At 53.2% G+C, this 23,609-nt stretch overlaps 1 protein-coding gene across 2 annotated transcripts in view; it reads right to left on the bottom strand.

The window, feature by feature from the left end:
- AACS (acetoacetyl-CoA synthetase) overlaps positions 1–9,410 on the bottom strand; it is a gene marked incomplete at both ends in the record, with an annotated part of 30,892 nt that extends 21,482 nt beyond the window's left edge. For both annotated transcript variants that reach the window (XM_080717851.1, XM_080717852.1), the window contains 3 exons: positions 1,320–1,440; positions 2,703–2,806; positions 9,278–9,410. In XM_080717851.1, coding sequence (XP_080573977.1) covers positions 1,320–1,440; positions 2,703–2,806; positions 9,278–9,410 — 358 coding nt within the window. The remainder of the gene's footprint in view (positions 1–1,319; positions 1,441–2,702; positions 2,807–9,277) is intronic.
- Positions 9,411–23,609: the final 14,199 nt, after the last annotated feature.

The following is a 23,609-nucleotide window of genomic DNA, read 5'->3' as shown; positions in this document are numbered from 1 at the left end:
GGTCTTGGCCACAGCAGCACAAAGTTGATGGAGTGTCCTCAGCCAGGCGCGGTGGCGCACGCCTGGGACCCTCATTACCGAGCGCGCTGCCTTGGGCCGTGGCTGGCAGGCGGGGACACCGGCTTCGCCTTATGGGGCTCGGTTTTGTGTGGCTGGCGCCGAGACGGGCATCGTTCACTTCAATTCCTCCCTTCTTTTCTAGCACCTATTAAACCTCTTTGTTAAGAGACACAGCTGCTTGTTTCTCTCCAGATAATGACTGAAAAACGCACTTAAAAAAAAAATCCTGGGAACATGATTTCTGGAAGGCCTGTCTCTTCATCCACTCTGCTATCATCTGGCGGGTGATGATTTTCAATAATCCCATGGTGACAAAAACGTATTTGAACACACACTACAGATATGGCGCTGGCCGCTGCCCTTCTTTCTGCCCGAGTGAGGGAGGATTCCTCTCTCCACCCACCCCAGTTATTATTTAAAACATCTATATAGCCGGGCATAGTGGCACACCCTTGTAATCCCCGCGCTTGGGAGGCTGAGACAGGAGGATCGCGCTGGTTCAGAGCCAGCCGCGCTGGCTTAAGAGACCCTGTTTCCAAAAAAAATAGGTCTGGGAGTGTAGCCTGGAGGTAGAAGGGCTTCCGGGAACCCCAGAACCACCAAAAAAAAGTCTATATATAATGGAATGTGCTGATTGTTAGTCTACAGTGTACAGAGTTTGAAAACGTGTATTCTCCCACATCACCACCATCTCCTGGAGAGGCCAAGGCAGGAGGACTGAGACTCTGAGGCCAGCCTTGACCACTTAGCGAGACCTCATCTCAAAAATAAGTAAATATTTACTAGGCCGGGCACGGTGGCGCACGCCTATAATCCCAGTATTTGGGAGACTGAGACAGGAGAATCGTAGGTGTGAGGCCAGCCTCAGCTACTTAGCAAGGCTCTGTCTTGAAGTAAAAAAATAAAATATGAGCCGGGCGTGGTAGCACACGTCTGTAATCTCAGCATTCGGGAGGCTGAGACAGGAGGATCGCGGTTAGGGGACAGCCTCAGCTACTTAGTGAGGCCCTTGGCAACTTAGTGAGACCTTCTTTCAAAATAAAGAATAAAAGAATAGGCCTAGGAGTGTAGCTCGGAGGTCGAATGCCCCTGGGTTCCATTACCGAAGCCAGGACTGGTCCTCTCCCCTCCCCGGTGAAAGGCAAGAACGGATTGCGTGGAATCCTCCGGAGCCTCTCCAGACACGCGCGCCAGGCGTGTCGGCCACAGGTCTGCGCCTCTGGGGAGTGGCGGAGGAGAGTGTCACCGCCGGGACTCACTTGCGACGTAAAGGGCGACTCTGTCATTCTCCTTGTGCTGCAGGAGGTTTTCCGCATAGTTGAGGCGGCTGCCCCTGAACCACTCGGGGACATCTGCGATGCTTTTGGACGTGTCCACAACCTGCAAAAAACAGCGAGCTACCAACGGAGACATAAACACAGGCTCCGGGCCGGCGGTGATGGGCGTGATCGGCCTCCAGGGAAGCCGGCAACTCACTGCCCAAGGCTGCCCTGAAGGCTTGAAACCCAACGAAGAAATGAATGCCAAGGGAAGCCGGGCGCGGTGGCGCACGCCTGTGAGCCCAGTACTTGGGAGGCTGAGACAGGAGGATCTCAGGTTTGTGGACAGCCTCAGCTATTTGTGAAGCTGTATGCAACTTAGTGAGATTCTGTTTCAAAACAAAGAATGAAAAATAGGCCTGGGAGTATAGCTTGAAGGTAGAAGGCCTCTGAGTTTCAACTCCTCAGCACCAAAAAAAAAAAAAAATAATAATTTTACAAGATAATCCTGCAACTGCCTTAAAGGCTTGAAACGGAACAGAAAAAAATCGTGCCAAGAAAAAACCACCCTCCCAGGTAATTTAGTCTTTCAACAAATATTGATTCAGGACAGTTGCTGAGAAAAAAGCACATAATTACAGGACCACATGCCAGGCTCCACCCAGACACACCAAAAACTATGAGAGGAGTCGGCGTGGTGGCGCACGCTCGTCATCCCAGCACTGGGGAGGAGGATCGCGGTTCGCGGACAGCCTCAGCTACTTAGCGAGGCCCTCTGCAACTCAGTGAGACCCGGTTTCAAAATAAAGAATAAAGCCAGGCGTGGTGGCGCACACTGGCAATCCCCGGGCTTGGGAGGCGGAGACAGGAGGATCGCGCAGGTTCAAAGCCAGCCTCGCTGGCTTAAGAGACCCTGTTTCAGCCAGGTGTGGTGGCGCACGCTTGTAATCCCTGTGCTTGGGAGGCTGAGACACGAGGATCGTGCAGGTTCAAAGCCAGCCTCAGCTGGCTTAAGAGACCCTGTCTCCAAATAAAATATAAAATAGGCCTGGGAGTGTAGCCCAGAGGTAGAGGGCCCCTGGGTTCCATCCCCAGTACCACCAAAAAAAAAAAAAAAAAGAGACCCTGTTTCCAAATAAAAATAGTTCTGGGAGTCTAGCCCAGAGTTATAAGGGTTTCCAGGAACCCCAGTACCAGATAAAGAAATAAAATAAAATAAAATAAAGAATAAAAAAATGGGCTGAGGGTGTAGCTCGGAGAGAATTCAGGGTTCGATCCGCAGCACCAAAAAAATAAATAAATAAATAAAAGTAGATACGATTCAGCATGGCCCAAATTAAGGTTTCCCTTTGAAACACAGCATTAAAAACGGGCGCCACTCACCTCGTCGTACGTGCGCGAGAAGATGATGCCGCTGAACTTCCAGAATTCCGCCCAGAAGTCGGCGTAGGACTCCACCGACCAGTGGTACAGGTCGTCGTAATTGTCTAGAATCAGAGGAGAAGTGCTCGGCTCAGCGCGCTCTGGAGGGAGGCCGGGCGGTCACCAGGAAGGTGGTCTGCCCGCAGAAGGAGCTCGGCTTGTTTTTCGGGATGGAGCCCAGGGGCCTTCTACCTCCAGCTCCACCCCCAGCCCTATTTTATTTTTATTTGGAAACAGGATCTCACTAGGTTGCTGAGTTACTTGCGGAGGCCGGCCTCGAACCTGCCACCCGCAGGCGCTGACGTAAGTATGAGCAGACACCGGGAGCTTCCTCGTCTCAGATCTCAAAACCTCAGAAGCCTGCGTCCAGTCGATCTGAACGCAGAAGGCCAAAGTGGCCGGCTTTCAGAGGGCCTTCTGCCAGCACGGTGCCGGGGATCGGGGTTGGGTAACTTATTCTAACTTCTGAATAAGGGACACATTCATAGGATCCAAAATTCAGAACAGCTCAGCCACCCGCCTTCCCTGCAGAGGCGGCCAGGGAAACAGCGCCGCCTTTGTTTCTTCCAGAAGGTTCCTGCAGGAAGGGTTGGCACAAGTGAGCACTGCTCGCACCGGGCGCTCGCCCTGGGCTTTAGGAGCGTCTCCGCCCCTCTCTGGGTTTTTTTCATCTCAATGTGCTATTTTGTTAGTTTTTGTACTGGGGATTGAACCCAGGAGCTTTCTACCTCTAACATGTACCCCAAACCCCCTTCTTTTTCTTGCGGTACTGGGGATGCAACCCAGGGGCATTCTATCTCTGAGCTACATCCCCGGCCCTATTTTTAATTCTTTATTTTGAAACAGGACCTCTCTGAGTGGCAGAGGGCCTAAGTAGCCGAGGCTGTCCGCGAACCGCGATCCTCCTGTCTCAGCCTCCCGAGTGCCGGGACGACGAGCGTGCGCCACCGCGCCTGGCTCCCAAGCCCCTTTTTTAAAAAAGAATTATTTTGATTTTAAAACAGGGTGTCATTAAATTGCTAAGGGTTCGCTAAGTTGCTGAGGCTGGCCTTGAGCCTGCGATCTTCCTGTCTCAGCCTCCCAAGTTCTAGGGTTACAGGTGTGCGCCATCACGCCTGGTGAACATGTTTTTAGCAGAATATTCATACACATTTCCAAATTCAGAAAGAAAAAATCTCCTGTAGTCTCTAGTTTCATATCTTGCCCAGTTAAGTGAAAAACTACTTTACAGCTAGGCGTGCTGATACACATCTGTAACCCCGGGTGCCGGGAGGCTGAAAGAGGAAGGCCACAAGTTTGAGGTCAGCCTCAGCAATTTAGCTAGACCCTCAGCAACTTAATGAGACCGTGTTTCTTGTGTGTGTGTGTGTGTGTGTGTGTGTGTGTGTGTGTTACTGGGGATTAAACCCAGGGGCATTCTACCTCCAAGCTACACCCCTAGCCCTATTTTTTATTCTTTATTTTGCAACAGGGTCTCACTAAGTGGTGGAGGGGGGCCTCCCTAAGTAGCAGAAGCTGGCCGCAAACTTGCAATCTTCCTGTCTCAGCCTCCCAAGTACTGGGATTACAAGCGTGCGCCATCACGCCCAGCTGAGACCCTGTGTCAGTATTGAAAAGAAAAAAATCCAGTTGCGGTATAGCTCAGCTGTACAACATCCTTGGGTTCAATCCCTAGTGCCACAAAAAAAAGGGGGATATTTTTGTTTTTTGTTTTGCGGTACTAGAGATGGAACCCAGGGACATTCTACACCCCCAGCCCTATTTTTTATTCTTTATTTGGAAACAGGGTCTCACTGAGTTGCAGAGGGCCTCACTAAGTAGCCGAGGCTGTCCGCGAACCGCGATCCTCCTGTCCCAGCCTCCCGAATGCTGGGATTACAAGTGTGCGCCACCACGCTTGGCTAAAAAAAGGTTTTTTTACCTGCTTTTCCCTGCCATTGAGATGAACTGGAAGTGTTATACAGAAACGGATTTAACTCCTGCGGGGAAACTTGACTCCGCTGTCAGACCTGGCTGAGGGCGTGCTGGATTAGCTAACCGGCCCTGGCTCATGCTGGGCTCCGGAGCAGTAGAGTGGGCCAACCTGGGGCACCGGCCGGGGCACGAAAGCACGCTCAGCTCTCCCAGCTGCAGAAGCCCGGAGCCCAGGGGAGAGGACCGGGCCTCTCGCAACGCCCCTCTCCCAGGGGGCCACTACGGGGACTCCAGGTCGCGGAGCTGGAAAAACTGGCATTGTGCGCGCAGCAAAGACGCCCACACCTCCTCCAGGGCAGATCAAGGGCACAGGGGAAATTCCAGGGAAAGCTGCGGCCAGCCCCGACACCAGGAGCTCTGCCCGGGGACCTCGGGCAGGCCACTCCACCTCCGTGGCCCTCAGGCTCCCTCTGGGGTCACCTCAAAATTGTCCACTGAAGGCCACGGCTCCCCCAGGCTGTAGAGGAGTTAGCCTGGTAGAGTCTCAGCTCCTGATCGCCCCTGGGTGAGGGGCCTGCAGCGGGCTGCTCGGCTCAGCCTCAGCCTCGGCCTGTCTCTAACGTGGGGATAGCGGCCCCTGCTCCAGGGAGGCTGCTGGGAGGCCCCGCAGTTTGCTCACCAGCCTGACACCGGGGTGGAACTGAGGGGCATTCTACCTCCGAGCTGCGCCCCCAGCCTTCTGTGTGTGTGCCGGGGCTTGAATCCAGGGCAGTCTACTTGTGAGCTAGCCCCAGTCTTATTAACTTATTATTAATTCATTTGCTTGTTTATTTGCTGCTGGGGATTGAAGCCAGGGGAATTCTACCTCCAAAGTACACCCTCAGCCGTGTGTGTGTGTGTGTGTGTGTGTGTGTGTGTGTGTGTGTGTGTGTGTGTGTTGGGGCTTGAACCCAGGGCCTTCTACCCCTGGGCTATACCCTCAGGCCTTATTTCTGTGTGTGTGTGTGTGTGTGTGTGTGTGTGTGTGTGTGTGTTACTAGGGATGGAACCCAGGGGCATTCGACCTCCGAGCTACACCCCCAGCCCTATTTTTTATTCTTTATTTTGAAACTGGGTCTCACTGAGTTGCGGAGGGCCTCACTAAGTGGCTGAGGCTGTCCGCGAACCCCGATCCTCCTGTCTCAGCCTCCCGAAGGCTGGGATTCCAAGAGTGCCACCACACTTGGCTTTTTTTGTTTGTCTTTGTGGCACTGGGGATTGAACTCGGGGCGTTCTAGCTTTGAACTACACCCTCAGCCCTTTTTATTTGATTATTTGGGAGCAGGGCCTCACTAAGTCATCAAGGCTGGCTTCCAGCCTGGGCTGCTCCTGTCTCGGCCTCCCAAGTACTGGGATTAGAAGCGTACCCCACCGCGGCCGGCTTTTAGTTTTTTATTTTGAAGCAGGGTCTCCCTAAGTTGCTGAAGATGGCTTTGAACCTGCGATGCCCCTGTGTCAGTTGGGAGCAACACCAGGATTGCCGGCATGCGCTACCACAGTGGGCAAATCCTCCGCGCCAACCGGGTGCCCTGAAGGCAGCTCTTATGTGCCTCAGTTTCCCCTTCATAAAAAGAACATACTGATACTTGCCCTAAGGACAGACTGAACGAAACATACAAGGAGCTGTGGAAGGGCTCACAGAGAGAAGCCGCCGGCAGGGCCGTCCTGGGCGCTGCCCCTCCAAAGATCAGGCGAGACACCCCACGGCGCCACTGAGCTGCTCTGGTCCGTGGAGCCCGGGAGGGAGGCCACGTGGGCGGTGAGCAGGGCCTCTGGGAAACAGCTCTGGACTGACAGGCCCTGCAGCTCCTGTCTCTCCAACCCTCCAAGTGTGTGTGTGTGTGTGTGTGTGTGTGTGTGTTGTGACTGCAGATTGAGCCCGGGGCATTCTGCTGCCAACCTACACCCCTACCCAATCTTATTTTTATTTTGAGACAGGGTCTCCCTAGGTTGCTGACAGTCTCACTACTTGCTGAGGCTGTCCTTGAAGCTGCGATCCTCCTGTCTCAGCCTCCCAAGTCCTCGGGTTCCAGGCGTGCACCCCCACACCTAGATTCCTCCCAACTTTGGTGGTACTGGGGATGGAACCCAGAGGCTTTTCTACCTCTAGGCTATACTCCCAGGCGTATTTTTTTTTATATACTTTATTTGGAAACAGGGTCTCACTAAGTGGCTAAGAGCCTCACTCAGTAGCTGAGGCTGGCTTCGAACCTGCGCGATCCTCCTGTGTCAGCCTCCCAAGCGCTGGGATTACAAGCGTGCGCCACCACGCCCGGTGGCTTCCTCCCAACTTTGAGACACAGGGAGGGAGGATGATGTACAGACCAAATGTGGCCCAGGGGCCACCAGTCTTTGTGCCCCAAGGAGGGAGGACACAGAAGCGGGTAGTCCCAGGCAGAGGAGGCCCAGCTGGGAATTCTCACGACTCCTTCCCGCCAGCTCTTCCCAACACCCATGACAGAAGGCCAGGCTCCGCAACTCAGCGAGACCCCGAACAGCCTCGTTTTTTTTTTCAAAAAGTATTTTTATTAATAATTAAAAAATTAATAATAATAAAAATTAATAATAATAAAAATTAATAATAAAAAATTTTTTATTCAAAAAATAAAAATAGTCAGGCGTAGAGCACGCAGACAGCCTCAGCTACTTAGCGAGGCCCTTTGCAACTCAGGGAGACCCTGTTTCAAAAAAATAAAAGATTAAGAATATAAGGCTGGGCCGGGCGTGGTGGGCACGCTTGTAATCCCCGCGCTTGGGAGGCGGAGACAGGAGGATCGCGCGGGTTCGAAGCCAGCCTCAGCTACTGAGTGAGGCTCTCGGCAACTTAGTGAGACCCTGTTTCCAAATAAAGTAATAAATAGGTCTGGGAGTGTAGCCCGGAGGTAGAAAGCCTCTGGGTTCCACCCCCAGTACTACCAAAAGAATAATAAAATAAAATAAGGCTGGGAGTATAGCTCGGAGGTAGAATGCCCCTGGGTTCCATCCCTAAATTTCCAGTTCCACAAACAAGAAGAAGAGGCAGAACACATCATGCCCCAGCGCCGCCTCCTGGAGATTCCTGGAGGCCAAGGCCCTTCTGCAAGAATGCAACACACTCTAACTGACCAGCCGCTGCCCGGGAGCCCGAAGTGACCAGACGCACACCCGTCTCCAGGTGAGGCAAGGCAGAAGCCCAAGGACGTACCCCCACGCTGTGGGCGGCCCGGGGCGCTCTGCAAGTCCACGGTCGCCAAGGAATCACTGAGCCTAGGACTGGCAGCATCAGACCTGGGCCTCCAGACTGCGGCGGCGCACGCCTGTCATCCCAGTACTTGGGAGGCTGAGACAGGAGGATCGCAGGTTCGCGGCCAGCCTCAGCTACCTAGTGGGACCCTCGGCAACTCAGTGAGACCCTGTTTCAAAATAAAGAATAAAAAATAGCGCTGGGGATGTAACTCGGAGGTAGAATAGCCCTGGTTCCATCCCCAGTACTGGAAAAAAAATTAAAAAACAGCTGGTGTCCCTCCCTGGGGATGCTGAAAGGAAGGAAGGAAGTTAAATAAATCCCTAAGGACACCTGGGGTAAGGTAGAAGCAGGCAGTCTGACAAACCCAGCTGGCTGCAGCCCAGGAAAGAGTGAGTTCAAAGTTTCTCACCCAGAAGCGGGGCGTGGTGCCGCACACCTGTAAGCCCCGTGCTGGGGAGGCTGAGGTAGGAGGATCGCAGGTTCCAGGCCAGCCTCAGCCAATTACGTGAGACCCTGTTTCCAAATAAGAAATATAACTGGTCTGGGGGGAAAGTGTGGCTCAGAGATAAATCGCCTGTGGGTTCAATCCTCGTTACCTGCTCCTCCCCCCTCCAAAAAAAAAAAAAAAAAGCTCCTCACCTAGAAAAGGGGTCTCTACCCACCCACAGCCTGACAGGCGGCTTCTGAGCCAGGGCCATTAGGTTTTGGGGGCTGGAATTTGACAGGAGGGGAAGGGACCCAGCCAATCCCAAAGGCATTCTCCTAGCTGAACACCCTCCCAGGTCCTGAAATTGGAACACCTGGGGGGCAGGGCTGACCCCAGCATGCAAGCAGCAGGGCCGAGCCCCCCGGGGAAGAAGCCCAGGCCCAGGCAGCACCTGTCCAGAGGCCCTGTCCCGCGCCTGAGTCCCAGTGCCCAGGAGGGCATCCCCATGGGCGCTGCCACCACGAGAGGGCCGACCTGGGCCGGGGCAGGCCGACCAGCGGGGATGCTGCCCCGTGGATGGGGCCACAAACCCCACGGGCCCGGAGGCCGCCATGCCCTGGGCCCCCTGGGTCCCCTGGAGACGGACCCGTGTGAGCCACGCGGTGGCGCAAACCTACCGGGCGTGGCGGCCACACCTGTCACCCCAGCCCTTGGGGAGGCGGCGCCCGGAGGCCAACCTGGGCCACCTCCTGAGACCCTCGCAGCTTACTAAGACCTTGTTTCTAAATTTAAAAAGAGGCTGTGAGTGTAGCTCGGAGGGTTCGATCCCCAATAGAAAAGGAGGAGGCCCTCGGGCAGATGGCTCCTCCGCCCGGGCCAGCCTCTGCGCAGGACCGCGGACCCCACGGAGACCCTCCTTCCCGCACTCACCCAGCGCCAGGCCGCTGGCGGCGGCCGCGGCGGCGCGGAAGCGGTCCATCTGCGTGTTCTTCTTGCTGTCGGGCTCCCACATCACCCGGCACTCCATGATCTCCTCGCGCCCGGGCCGCTCGGGCTTGGACATGGCTGCGCCGGGCGGCGGCGAGACCGAGACTGAGGCTGAGCCGGCGCCGCCGCCCGCGCCGACCCCGCTGGCCACGCCCACCGGGCCACGCCCCCGCCGAGGCCACGCCCCTCGCGCCTCCGCTGTAACCCTCCGCCTGGAAAAGGAGTGCTCGGTGCTCGGGGAGCCCGGCGCGGTGGGGAGGCTGAGGCCGGGGCATCGCCACTAGCAGCCAGCCTCAGTTACTTCGTGAGACCCTGTTTCCAAATAAAAAGAATAAAATAGGGCGGGGATGTAGCTCGGAGGTAGAATGTCCCCGAGTACCAGCCCCAGTACTAATACTAATACTACTACTAATAATTTTTTTTTTTTTTGCGGGTCTGGGGATGGAACCCAGGGGCATTCGACCCCCGATCTCCACCCCCTGCCCTATTTTTTATTCTTTATTCTGAAACCGGGTCTCACTGAGTTGCAGAGGGCCTCGCTAAGTAGCTGAGGCTGTCCGCGAACTGTGATCCTCCTATCTCAGCCTCCCAAATGCTGGAATGACAAGCGTGAGCCCCTCCCCGGCTCTAATAATAATAATAATTACTATTATTATTATTATTATTATTATTATTATTGAAGGTAGAAGCCCCTGGGTTCAATCCCCGGTAACCCCTCCCCCCCCCAAAAAAAAAAAATGAAAGCCAGCGCTTGCCTGGGAAATCAGACCAGAGGTTTGAATGAATAGGGTCCTGGTCCGCGGTGACCCCTCCCTCTGCAGCCGTTTTCTGAGCGCATGCGCTGTAGCAGGCACAGAGACAGGTGTGAGGCCGCGGATGGGGAGTCCACAAACACCCGGTGTGCAGAGACAAGCCACAGTGGCTCAGTATAATAGAATCGACGCGCCGGGCAGGTGGCGCGTCGATTGGGAGGCTGAGACGGAAAGATCGCAGTTTCAAAACCACCCTTGGGAACTTGTAAGACTCAGCAACCTACTGAGACCCCATTTCAAATAAAGAATAAAAAATAGGGCTGGGCGTGTAGCTCAGAGATAGACTGACTCTGGGCTCAATTACCAGGACCGCAAAAAAATAGTAATAAAAGACTCAGCTCTACACATAATGCCCATGATATCACTGCGGTGTGCTCAAAGGGGTGAAGTGTGTGGCTAGAAAGCCTGGGAAGGGAAGAAAATCTAGGAAGAGGGGCACTTCCATTCAAATAAGGAGATCAGGCCAAGAATGGTGCCTGGAGCTTAGAACCCCGGTACTGGGGAGGCTGAGACAGGAGAATAACAGGTTCACGGCCGGCTTCAGCAGTCGAGTGAGACCTTCCTCAACTTAGCAAGACCTTGTTTCTAAATAAGAAATAAAATAGGGCTGGGGGTGTAGCTCAGAGGTGGAATGCGCCCTGGGTTCAATCCCCAGGGCCACAAAGAGGAAAGGGGGGAAAAGAAAAAGAAAATGGCATTTGTTCTCGGGTACCTGGGGGAATGTCTCCAGGCAGAAGGAAGGGCTGTGTTCAGGCCCCGAGGCGGGAGCAACTCTTCCTGTTGGGTGAGATTAGGGAGCTTCTTCCCCAGATACTGAGAGTCAACAAGAAAGCTGGCCAAGCTCACCTGGGGCCTGGGGCCCAGAGGAGACCTCGGCTTTGACCCTGGAGCCATGAGACCTGTGGAAGGTTTCAGCGGGGAACAGGAAGGGACCTGCTCTGAGGATGGCTGTGCTGGGCGCCCCTCCGGCTCCTCAGGTGAGACTCTTGTCCCAGTCTCCTTTGGACGCCTCTAACAGAATAATTAATGCTGGGTGGTTTGTAGCCAACAGAGGTTTCTTTATTTTTGAGTGGTGCTAGGGATGGAACCCAGGGGCATTTTACCTCCGAGCCACACCCTCGACACTATTTTTTATTCTTTATTTTCAAATAGGGTCTCACTGAGTTGCAGAGGGCCTCGCTAAGTAGCTGAGGCTGTCCGCGAACCGCGATCCTCCTGACTCAGCCTCCCAAGTGCTGGGATGACGAGCGTGCGCCACCACACCCAGCCGAGATTTATTTCTTATGGTTCTGGAAGCTAGGAGGCCCAGCACAAGGTAGACACCAGAGGACATGAGAACGGTCTACGTGGCGGGCACCATACCACTCTGATCATCCTCACTCTTCTGAAAGCATGATAATGATTCTGGGGTTTTGGGGGGTTGTTGTTGTTGGGTTTGGGGGATTTTTTTTAGCCCTGTGGGTTTAACCCAGAGGCATTCTACCTCCAAGCTACACCCTCAGCCCACAGCCCTTTGGATTTATTGTTGTTTGTTTGTTTGTTTGTTTATTTTGAAACAGAGTCTCCCTAGGTTGATGAGAGTCTAAGTTGCAGAAGCTGGTCTCAAACCTGCCCGGCTTCTTTTCATTCTTTATTTTGAAATAGGGTCTCAGTTGCAGAGGGCCTCACTAAGTAGCTGAGGCTGGCCGCGAACCTGGGATCCTCCTGTCTCAGCCTCCCAAGTACTGGGATTACAGGTGTACCCCACCACGCCCGGCTTAAAGCATGAGAATTCTTTGTACATACAAAAATAAGGACCACGATGCTAAGATGAAGCGGATATAAAATAAAGCATCCGCCTTGAGCAGCGAGCCCTGAGAAACCTAACATGGTAAACCGGGCGTGCTGGCGCCCGCTTGTAATCCCAGCATTCGGGAGGCTGAGACAGGAGGATCACAGTGGTTTGCGGGTGGTTCGTGGACAGCCTCGGCTACTTAGCGAGGCCCTCTACAACTCAGTGAGACCCTGTTTCAAAATAAAGAATAAAAAGTAGGGCAGGGGGTGTAGCTCAGAGGTAGAATGCCCCTGGTTCCATCCCCAGTACCACAGAAAAACACAGAAAGGGTGGCTGTAGCTTGGAAGTAGAATGCCCCTGGGTTCGATTCCACAGAAGAAAGGAAGGAAGGAAGGAAATAAGTCAGCTGTTTTTCTGGCCAATGGACTCTCAACCTTAAAGTCTCTGCTGCTGCAAGGAACACTTAAAATTAAGCTTTTAAAGCCAGACATGGCGACCCACGCTTGGAAACCCAGTACTCGGGAGACCGAGGCAGGAGGGGCTCAGGTTTGAGGCCAACCTTGGGAAATCGGCAAGATCCTGTTTCCAAATAAACAAAAGGCTGAGAGTGTAACTCAGAGGTAGAATGAGCTCAATCCCCGATTCCAGGAAAAAACAAAAAAACAACAAAACAGGTCTTTCTGAGAGGAGGATCAACTGTAATACACCCTGGCGCGTGGTCAAATGCACAGCAACCGGCATGGTGGCTTAAGCCATTAGGAGTCGAATGTCACAACTTGCTGTCCGGGGCATTGGAGGCTCACCCATGGCCAGGGGCCGCTTCTCCTGGGCCTCCCCCAGGGCTGCCGCCCTCTTGGCCGCGGTCTTCTTCCTGGTGTTTTGGTCTGGCGATCTGAAGCCACCAGTGACGAGGGTCCAGGGGCTCCCACGCCGGCCATTAGCACAACTCCTGCGTCCAGTTCCGGACACAGAGGGTAGAGCGGGAGGCTCTCCGCTGCCCGAAGCCAAGCTGGGAGCGAAGACGTGGCCAGAGGCCGTGGTCTTAAAGTTGAGTGGAGGCCGGATGGAGTGGCGCACGCTTGTCATCCCAGCATTTGGGAGGCCCAGACAAGAGGATCGCGGTTCACGGTCTCAACTACTTAGTGAGGCCCTCCGCAACCTGTTTCTAAATAAATAATAATAAATAGGTCTGGGGGCGGTGTGGCTCAGAGGTAGAATGGCCCTGGGTTCAATCCCCAGTACACAGAAAGAAAGAAAGAAAGAAAGAAAGAAAGAAAGAAAGAAAGAGAATGCCTGTGGGTTTGATATCCTGCACTCCCCGCTAAAATTAAAAATAAAAATAATAAAAGTGCTTTGGCTGAGTCCTAGCAGGGGAGTGGGCCATGGGCCGGCCGAGCCAGGAGGAAAGATGAGAGGCCCGTGCTGCTGGTCACGCGGCTGGCCCCGGCCGAGCCCATCAGGCCAGGGGGCGTGGGGCCTCTCCCCACCCTGGCAGGGCGTCTCTGGCCCTCCTCGGCCCCGGGGAGCCCGCGGCTGACCACGGCCAGGCCCGGCAGGGAGGAAGCCCCGCCTCCCGCCGCCTCCGCACCAATGGGGGCGCGCGGATGTGGCCGCACCCCCCCACGCCCACAGCTGGGACGAGCCAGGCCGGGCGGGCGGCCGAAGGAGCCGCCACGAGGCCTCCAGGGTGGTCTCGCCGGGGGCTCTAGAGGGCTGAGCCCAAGACAGCCGGCCACGCACGCCGGGCGCGGGGACTGGAGGCAGAAGATGGCAGGTTCGAGGCCAGCCCCAGCCACTCTGCAGGGGTCCCAACACCCAGGAGACCTTGCTTCAGAAGAAGAGCATGACTCCCAGGCGGTGGGCACGCTCGTCACCCCAGCCCTCGGGAGGCCGAGACCCGAGGATCGCGGTTCACAGTCTCAGCTACTCAGTGAGGGCCGGTTTCTAAATAAAGAATAAAAAAATCAGGCCGGGGGTGTAGCTCGGAGGTCGAATGCGTGGGTCCCAATGGCCAGCTACTTAGCGAGGCCCCCCTCCACCACTTAGTGAGACCCTGATTCAAAATAAAGAGTTACAAATAGGTCTGGGGGTGTAGCTCAGAGGTAGAATGCCCCTGGGGTTCGGACCCAGATCGCGAAAAAGTGATAAATAAAAACTAGCCGGGCATGGTGTTACACACTTGTCATCCCAGCATTTGGGAGGCTGACACAGGAGGATGGAGGTTCGCCAACAGCCTCAGCTACCTAGTGAGGCCCTTTGCAACTCAGTGAGACCCTCCCCAGAAACAAAGAATAAAAACTACGGCAGGGGGTGTTTCTCAGAGGTAGGATGGCCATGGGTTCTATCCCCAGTACCGTAAAAATAATAATAAAAGATAAATAAAATAGGGCCGGGGACGTAGTTTTTATTTTGGGTTAGGGTCTCACAAAGTTACTGAGGCTGTCCTTCTCAGCCTCCCAAGTACTAGGATTACAGGTAGGCACACACCTGGCAAGAGAAGAATTAAAATCCTTAAAATTTTTTCTACTTTGGTATTATATACATTGTGCTGGGGGGGGGGGCACTGGGGATTGAACCCAGGGGCATTCTACCTCCAAGGTACATCCCCAGCCCAAACAATTTTTTTTTTTTTAATTTGGAAACTTTTGTCTGGGTAGGTGGATGAGAGCCTCACTACTTGCTGAAGCTGGCCTCAAACCTGAGATCCTCCTATCTCAGCCTCCCAAGTACTGGGATCCCAGGCATACGCCACCAGGCCGGGCTCAGAACATATACTTTCTATGCATTCATACGGATGTGCAGAAGAAAACCGAGAAATAAGCACCCTGGAACGGGGTGTGTGCTCTTATTGGGGAACAGAGGTGCGGCTCAAGATAGGATCTCTGGAGCAGATCATCCGGATTAGCCAGGGTGACGCACATCCTTATAATAGAGGCACGCAGGCCCGCCGCAGCAGCCGCGGTCCCAGCCACTCAGAAGGCTGAGGCAGGAGGGTCCCTGGAGCGCAGAGCTGGAGGCCAAGGGGCGGCAGGGTGAGGCCCTGTGTCCAGAGCAAGGGGGGGGGGGCGCGAGGCGCTGAGGCTGAAGTGATGCCACAGCCCGCAAAGGCTGCCAGGAGCCACCAGGAGCCACCAGGAGCCGGAAGGGGATGCGGCTTCCTCTTCGGGAGCCCCGTGGACACCTGGACCGGCCCCATGGCCGCCGGGACCCCGGGCGAGCGCGTCTCTGCTGCTGTGAGCCCTGAGTGCGTGCCTGTTGCTTTGACTGCCCTGGAAGGCCAGGAAATGTCCAAACTGGCGGACAGTGGCTCCCTTCGGGGAGAGAGGGTGGGCCTGAGCCTGGGCGGGAGCAGAGGACACCGACCATCTGGTCTGCGGCCGGCCTGACGACGACGACGAAGAAGATGATGATTTGTGTGTGTGGTGCCGGGGATGGAACCCAGGGACATTCTACCTTCTGTCTCCAAGCTCCACCCCCAGCCCTATTTTTTATTCTTTACTTTGAAACCGGGTCTCACTGAGTTGCAGAGGGTCTCAGTAAGTAGCTGAGGCTGTCCGTGAACCGCCATCCTTCTGTCTCAGCCTCCCGAATGCTGGGGCTACAAGCGTGCACCACCACGCCCGGCTTGATTATTTTTATTCTTTTTGAGTGTGTGATACTGGAGATTCAACCCAGGGCAATTCTACCGCCAGGCTACACCCTCAGCCCTATTTTTTTTTTTTTTTTTTTTAATTTTGGAACAGGGTCTCACTAGGAGGATGAGAGTCTCAATACTTGCAGAGGCTGTCCTCAAACCTGCAATCCTCATTTCTCAGCCTCCCAGGTACTGGGATTACAGGCATGTGCCACCATGCCTGACCACTGATTTGCTGATTTTCTTTTTTATGTAGAAGAAGTGTTCAGCGGCTCCTTGTAGGGTTAAAGCTTACTGTCTCTGAGCTGGGGGCATAGCTCAGCGGTAGAATATTTCTCTGGCATGCACAAGGCCCTGGGCTCCACCCCCAGCTCTACACACACACACACACACACACACACACACACACACACACACACACACACACACTCCAGCTCAAAATTTCCTTAGCAGCCGAATGTGGTGGCACACTCCTGTAATCCCAGTACTTGGGAATTGAAGGTTCAAGGACAGCCTCAGCAAGAAGTGAGGCTCTCAGCAAACTAGCAAGACTCTGTTTCAAAATAAAAGTAAAAAAGCCAGGCGTGGTGGCGCACGCTTGTAATCCCCGTGCTTGGGAGGCGGAGTCAGGAAGATTGCACAGGTTTGGAGCCAGCCTCGCTGGCTTAAGAGACCCTGTTCCCAAATAAAAAAATATAAAATAGGTCTGGGAGTGTAGCCCGGAGGTAGAAGGGCTTCCAGGAACCCCAGTACCACCAAAAAAATAATAATAATAAAAAATAAAAATAAAATAGGGTTCGGGGTGTAGTCAGAGGTAAAATGCCCCTGGGCTCAATCTCCAGTGCCAGAAATGATTAAAAAGAAAGGGACCTTTTTATTTGTGTTGATATGTGAGACCCAGTAAATATTTGCTATATAAATGTGCTGTCCCCCATAGATCCCAGGCATCTGCCGCTGGGCACTCAGCAAACACCCAGAGGCCATGGGCTGCCTTTCTGCTCTTCTCTGACATTGGAATTCAGCGCCACCTGCAACCAGATATCATACCATTAACAGGTTCTGGCCAGGGGCGGTGGTGCACGCCAGTAATCTCAGCACTTGGGAGGCTGAGACAGGAGGATCACAGGTTCAAAGCCAGGCTTGGCAACTCAGCAAGCCCCTTCAGCAACTTAATGAGATCCTGTTTCAAAATTTACAAATAGGAATCAGGGTGTGGTGCACATACCTGTAACCTCGGTACTCGTGAGACTGAAACAGGAGGATCACAGGCTCGAGGACGCCTTTAGCAACTCGGTGACACTCTCGGCAACCTAGTGAGACCCTGTTTCAAAAGAAAGAAAGAAATAAAGGCCAGGCATTGGTAGCACATGCTTTTAATTCCAGTACTTGGGAGGCTGAGACAGGAGGATCACAGGTTCAAATTCAGCCTCGACAACTTGGCGAGGCCCTCCTCAACTTAGTGAGACCCTGTTTCCAAATAAGAAATAAAAGCCGGGCATCTTGGCGCATGCTTGTAATCCGGTATGTGGGAGGCTGAGACAGGAAGATCTTAGGTTCAAAGACAGGCTCAGCGAATTAGTGAGAGCCTGTTTGAAAATAAAGATAAAAATAGGGCTGGGGGTGTAGCTCAGAGGTAGACTGTCCCTGGGTTCCATCCCCAGAACAACCAAAAACAAGTAACAACAACAACAAAGAAAAAAAAAAAAGAAATAAAATCAGACTGAGGGTTTAGCTCAGAGGTAGAACGCCTCTGGGTTCAATCCCCAGTGCCATAAAAAAAAATAATAATAAAAAAGAAAGAAAGAAAAAGGGGCCGGTGTGTGGCTCGGAGGTAAAATGTCCCTGAGTTCAATTCTTAGCACCACCAAGAAAGAAAAAAAAGACAGAAGCTGGTTTAGGCAATGCTGACCTTCCAGGGTAAGGGCTGAGAGGGAGGCAGAGGTCACGCCCTGTGATGGACGGCAGCCAGGCGGCCGCCCAAGCTTGGCCGTGGTCTGGGTCTTGCCGTCAGTCACAGGGCGAGAAACAAGCGAACCTTGGCGCTCGTGCAAAGTGAAAATTCTTTCTTCAGAGGCCAGGCTTCCAGAGAAAAGGGTTTTGAAATATATAAAGTTTCTGCTGCATTCAGCTGGAACGGGCATGGAGGGTAGTCAAAGAGGCAGAGATGGCGAAAAGGGGGGAAAATCGTATTTGCACGTGGGCATGCACGTAGATTCCCTTCCTTTGTTTTTATTTTATTTGCAGCACTGGGAATGGAACCTAGGGGCATTCTACCTCCAAGAGACACCCTCAGCCCTGTTTTTATTATTTATTATTATTATTTTTATTTATTTTATTTATTTATTTATTTATTTATTGGTGGTACTGGGGTTCCTGGAAGCCCTTCTACCTCCAGGCTACACTCCCAGACCTATTTTTACATTTTTATTTGGAAACAGGGTCTCCTAAGCCACCGTGCGGGGCTGGCTTCGAAACTGCGCGATCCTCCTGTCTCTGCTTCCCAAGCGCGGGGATGACAAGCGTGCGCCACCATGCCTGGCTATTATTTATTTTTTTTGAAACAGAGTCTCGCTGAGTTGCAAAGGGCCTCACTAAGTAGCTGAGGCTGTCCGCAAACCGGGATCCTCCTGTCTCTGCCTCCTGAATGCTGGGATGACAAGGGGCCACCACGCCTGGCTTTATTTATGTATCTGTGTATTTATTTATTTATTTTGTGGTACTGGGGATGGAACCCAGGGGCATGCTATCCTGAGCTACATGCCCAGTCCTATTTTTTTCTTCCTTATTTTGAAACAGGGTCTCACTGAGTTTCAGAGGGCCTCACTAAGTAGCTGAGGCTGGCCATGAACCTGCGATCCTCCAGTCTCAGCCTCCCCCAGGGACTGGGATTTTAAGTGTGGACCACCACAACCGTTTCTATTTATTTATATATTTACTTACTTATTTATTTATTTTTGAACAGGGTCTCTCTAATTTTCCGGGGCGCTGGCTGAGATTCTGAGGCTGGCCTTGAACCTGCAATCCTCCTCTGAGCCTCCCAGGCACTGAGATTACAGCCTGCTCAGCTACATTTTTTTTTTTTTAACAGTTTCAGCCTCTATCTTCCTTTTATTAGCATCCCTTTCTTTTTTCTTTAATGATCTGTCTGGTTGTTTTGCTAACTGGGTATTGGACCCGGGGGCACCCTGCCTCTGATCTACACCCCCAGCCTTCTTGTTTTGTTTCGTTTCCGCCGTTGAGAAGCTCACTGATTGGCTGCAGCCGGCCTCAACACCGAGACCCCCCAGTCGCAGCCTTCCAAGTCCTGGGGTGCAGGGGCGGCCGCCAGCCTGGCGCGTTTGCTAGTGATTTCATTCTTAGGATGCCCCAGAGAGAAGCCTTCGCGGGGGGGGGGACAGCCGCTTCGGAGCGACGCTGCCGGGCCGGCCGGGCCGCCTCCACCGGCCTCGGTAAGCTTCCCCCGGCCCTCGCCACCGCCGTCGCCCGGGATGCCCGACTCGCGGGCAGCGGGCCGGCGGCGGCGGAGGGATCCTGGGCACACGCACGCGCCACACGCAGCCGGCGCGCTGATTGGCTGGCGGGGGCTGGCCTCACATCAGCCCAGGCCGCAGCGCCTCGGGGGGCCGGCCTCAGCGCCAGCCAATCGCGCGGCGCTGCGGCACAGGGGCCGTGCCTCTCAGCCAATCCGGGGAGAGATCCTGGAGAGGGCGGGCCCGACCGGAGCTGAGCCCTGGGGCGGGCACCTGCGCCCGGGAAGGGCCCGAGCTGTCACCTTGACAACCCGACCCGCCCGGCAGGTCGGTCCCGCCGCTCCGGGGACACTCGCCGTGGGCGCAGGTGCCAGCAGCTGCCCTGCGTCTGACGCCTGCGCCTGGAGGGCATTTCTTCTTTCTATGTTACTAGGATTGAACCCGGGGGCCGTCTACCTCCGAGCTACACCCCCTGCCCTATTTTTCATACTTTATTTTGAAACAGGGTCTCACTAAGTAGCTGAGGGCCTCACTAAGTAGCTGAGGCTGTCTGCGAACTGCGATCCTCCGGTCTCAGCCCTCCCAAGTAGTGTGATAATAAGCATGCACCCGGCTCCCAGCCCTATTTTTTTTAATTTATTTTTATTTTTGAAACAGGGTCCCGCTAGGTTGATGAGATTCTCACTACTTGCTGAGACTGCCCTGGAACCTGTGATCCTCCCGTCTCAGCCTCCCAAGTAGATTACAGGAGTGAGCCACGTCACCAGGCTTTGGGGATTACAGGCATGTGCCTCCACGCCCGATCAAATATGCTTTTAAGAATTATTAATAAAGCTGGGCGTGGTGGTGCAGGCTTGTAATTCCAGCATTCTGGAGGCTAAAGACCGGAGGATCGGTTTGTGGACAGCCTCAGCTACTTAGTGAGGCTCTCTGCAACTTAGCGAGACCCTGTTTCAAAATAAAGAATAAAAAATAGAGGTCGAATGCCCCTGGGTTCCATAACCAGACCTGCAAAAAATAAAAATAAAAAGAATTATTAATAATCGGGCGTAGTCACACACACTTGTCATCCCAGTACTTGGGAGGCCGAGACAGGGGGATCACGGGTTTGCGACCAGCCTGAGCTACTTAGTGAGGGCACTCTGACACTTAGTGAGACCCTGTTTCAAAATAAAGAATAAAAATAGGGCTGGGAGTGTAACTTGGAGGTAGAATGCTCCATCTCCATTGTTCAAACAAAAAAAAAATTTTTTTTGTAAACTCTGAAACTACAAATACTATTTATCGCGCCTCCTAGTGGCCACTCTGCAGCATAGACAAGATGGCGGTTACCTGAGGTTCACGGTTCAGAGCCATTTCACCAGGTGCTGATGCAAATCAACTTCCACTTATGCAAGTTCAAAGGGAGCCTTCAAGCCAGGCGAGGTGGCACAAGCCGGTCATCCCAGGACTTGGGGGGCTGAGACGGCAGGATCGCAGGGCGGAGGACAGTCTCAGCAAGTAGTGAGACCTTCATCCACCTAGCAAGACCCAGTTTCCAAATCAAAATAAAATGGGGCTGAAGGTATAGCTGGCAGGCAGAGTGCCTCTGGATTCAATCCTCAGCACCACAAAATAAATTAATAAATAAATAGGGAGCGGGTGTGGCTTAAGGGTAGAATATCCCTAGGTGTGATCATCAGAGCTTAAAAAAAAAATAGGACCAAGGACTGAGGCTGAGGGTGTGTTTTCGTTCTACCTGACCTTGGACCGGGTTCCTCTGCCTCTCTGAGCCCGCTTCTCTCTCTGGTACTGGCTGGAGATAATCCTTCTTCTTAGCAGAGTGATTATGTAATTTCACAGCAGGGCAGGTAGATTCAGACACGCAGAGGCCCCTGGTTTAGGAGAATTACTGTCACTTACGGGGACGCAGAGTCGGGGACGCAGAGTCGTGGGCTTTCCTTTGACGTCACCCAGTGTTCCTGAAGACTCGGGACTCTGCGGGGTCTTCCCCCCTTCCCCGCCTCTATTTCTCTAATCCCAGCTAGAAAACCGGACACTCAGCCTCCTCTACACAAAATGGTTTTGCAGGACAGAAGCTGAGGTTAATCAGGAATTGACTGATGTTGGGGTAAGTCTGATTCCCTTGTTTTTGTTTTTGTTTTGTTTACGGTGCTGAGGATGGAACCCAGGGGCTTTCTACCTCTGAGCTACAGCCCTGGCCCTACTTTTTACCTTTTATTTTGAAACCGGGTCTCACTGAGTTCCAGAGGCCTCACTAAGTAGTAGCTGAGGCTGTCCGTGTCCTCCTGTCTCCGCCTCCCGAATGCTGGGATCACAAGTGTGCGCCACCACGACCGGCTCCCTTGGTTTATTTTTCTTTGTGGTATTGGGGCTTGAACCCGGGGGCACTGCACCTCTGAGCTACACCCCCAGCACTATTTTACTTGGAAACAGGGTCTAAGTTGCGGAGAGCCTCGGTAAGTAGCTGAGGCCGGGAACCCGAGATCCTCCAGTCTCAGCCTCCCAAGCGCTGGGATGACAAGCGTGCGCCACCACGCCCCGTTCCTCGCTGTTAACTGTCTTTCAGCTCGGGCTGCTATAATCAAACACAACAGACGGGGTGACGTAAACATTTATTTCTCCATGTTCTGGATCTTGGGAGCCTACGATGCAGGTGCCGGCATATTCTATGGGTGGAGAGGGCGTTCCTCCTGGTTTGCAGACAGCCCCTTACTGTGTGCTCACAGCTGGATAGAGAAGGGGCTCTCGGTCTTCTCCTTATCTAATCCCACCATGGAAGCCCACCCTCACAAGCAAGCTTGGGCCACCACGCCCTGTTCTTTTTTTGGAAACAAGGTCTGGCTAGGTTGATGAGTCTCACTACTTGCAGAGGCTGTCCTGGAACCTGTGATCCTCCTGTCTCAGCCTCCTGAGTACTAGGATTAGAGGCATGCGCCACCACGCCCGGCCACCAACACTTTTTTAGTGTGAGTACGTCCCACGCATATTTAAGGCGCACAAGCATAGTGTGGTGGCGCACGCTTGTAATCCCAGCATTTGGGAGGCTGAGATCGGAGGATTGCGGTTTGCGGACAGCCTCAGCTACTTAGTGAGGCCCTTTCCAACTCAGTGAGACTCTGTTTCAAAATAAAGAATAAAAAACCGGGCGTGGTGGCGCACACTTGTAATCCCAGCATTCGGGAGGCCGAGACCAGAGGATTGCGGTTTGCGGACAGCCTCAGCTGCTTAGTGAGGCTCTTTGCAACTCAGTGAGACCATGTTTCAAAGTAAAAAAAATAAATAAATAAATAAATAAATTTAAAAATAGGGCTGGGGGTGTAGCTCAAAAGTAGAATGCCCTTGGGTTCCATCCCCAGTAGACGTATGGCCCTTATGCTAACAGAGTATTGGTAGCTGATCTGAAATTCAAATCTAACTGTTCTGCTCTAACTGGCAATCCTGCCTCCAACTGAACACTTAAAATTCAAGGTTTTCTGACTCTTCTCAGACTGCGAAATAAAATCAAAATCACAATGAGATGTCTAAATCGGGGAAACTCACCAGCCCGTGGCTTAGGTGATGAAATTAGTTCCGGAGTCCGTACAAGGAGCAGGGTGCGGCGCACGCCTGTCATCCTGGTACTTGGGAGGCTGAGACAGGAGGATCCTGGGTTTGAGGACAGCCTCAGTAGGTAGTAGGACTCACATCAAAGCAGTGAGACCCTGTTTCAAAAGAACAAAGTAAGACGGGCGTGGTGGCGCACGTTTGTAATCCCCGCACTTGGGAGGCGGAGACAGGAGGTTCGTGCAGGTTCGAAGCCAGCCTCACTAGCTTAAAAGACCCTGTTTCCAAATAAACATATAAAAAATAGGTGTCTGGGAGTGTAGCCTGGAGGTAGAAGGGTTTCTAGGAACCCCAGTACCACCACCAAAAAAAAAAAAGATAAGGCTGGGAGTGTAGCGTGGAGGTAGAATGCCCCCAGGTGTTATCCCCAGTACCACTACTACTATTACTACTAATAATAATATAAATGAAAAAGGTGGGGGTGTAGTCAGAGGTAGAATGTCCCTTGGTTCAGTCCCCAGTCTTACACACACACACACACACACACACACACACACACACACACACAAAGAAGTCCATAGAACAAAACTACAATAAACATTTATTAAGCTGTAATTTTCACAATATTTTAATTCTGTCCTGAAATCAATCTACAAAATCTCTACCTAACACCAAACCCAGCGATTTAATAAATAGGAGGAATGTATCTATTGCTCTGCAAAAAAGGAAAATACATTTTTGCCTATACAGCTGTAGAATCGGTTTCCCCAGGACTCGTGGAATTGACGAGCACGGACACCCCCCACCATGTTCAGGATCCCACACGGTGCCCCGTTAAGCGCTACAGAAGGCCTAGAAGCAGGCACACGCTCTGAGCTGCGCGGGAACGCACCGCAGCTGGCGCCCGGGCCTCACACGTGCTTTCCGGTGAGGGACGGGGCGCTGTGCGGGGCTCCACGGCGGCGCCGACCACCGACACGGGAGATCAACTCAGTTCCCGGGGCTCAGAGGCTTCACACACACTCAGATGTTGACCTGA

The sequence above is a fragment of the Muscardinus avellanarius genome (assembly GCF_963383645.1).
Source record: "Muscardinus avellanarius genome assembly, chromosome: 21".
NCBI lineage: Eukaryota > Metazoa > Chordata > Mammalia > Rodentia > Gliridae > Muscardinus > Muscardinus avellanarius.
The sequence above is the reverse complement of the archived record's forward strand: the minus strand, read 5'-3'. Positions and strand labels throughout refer to the sequence as shown.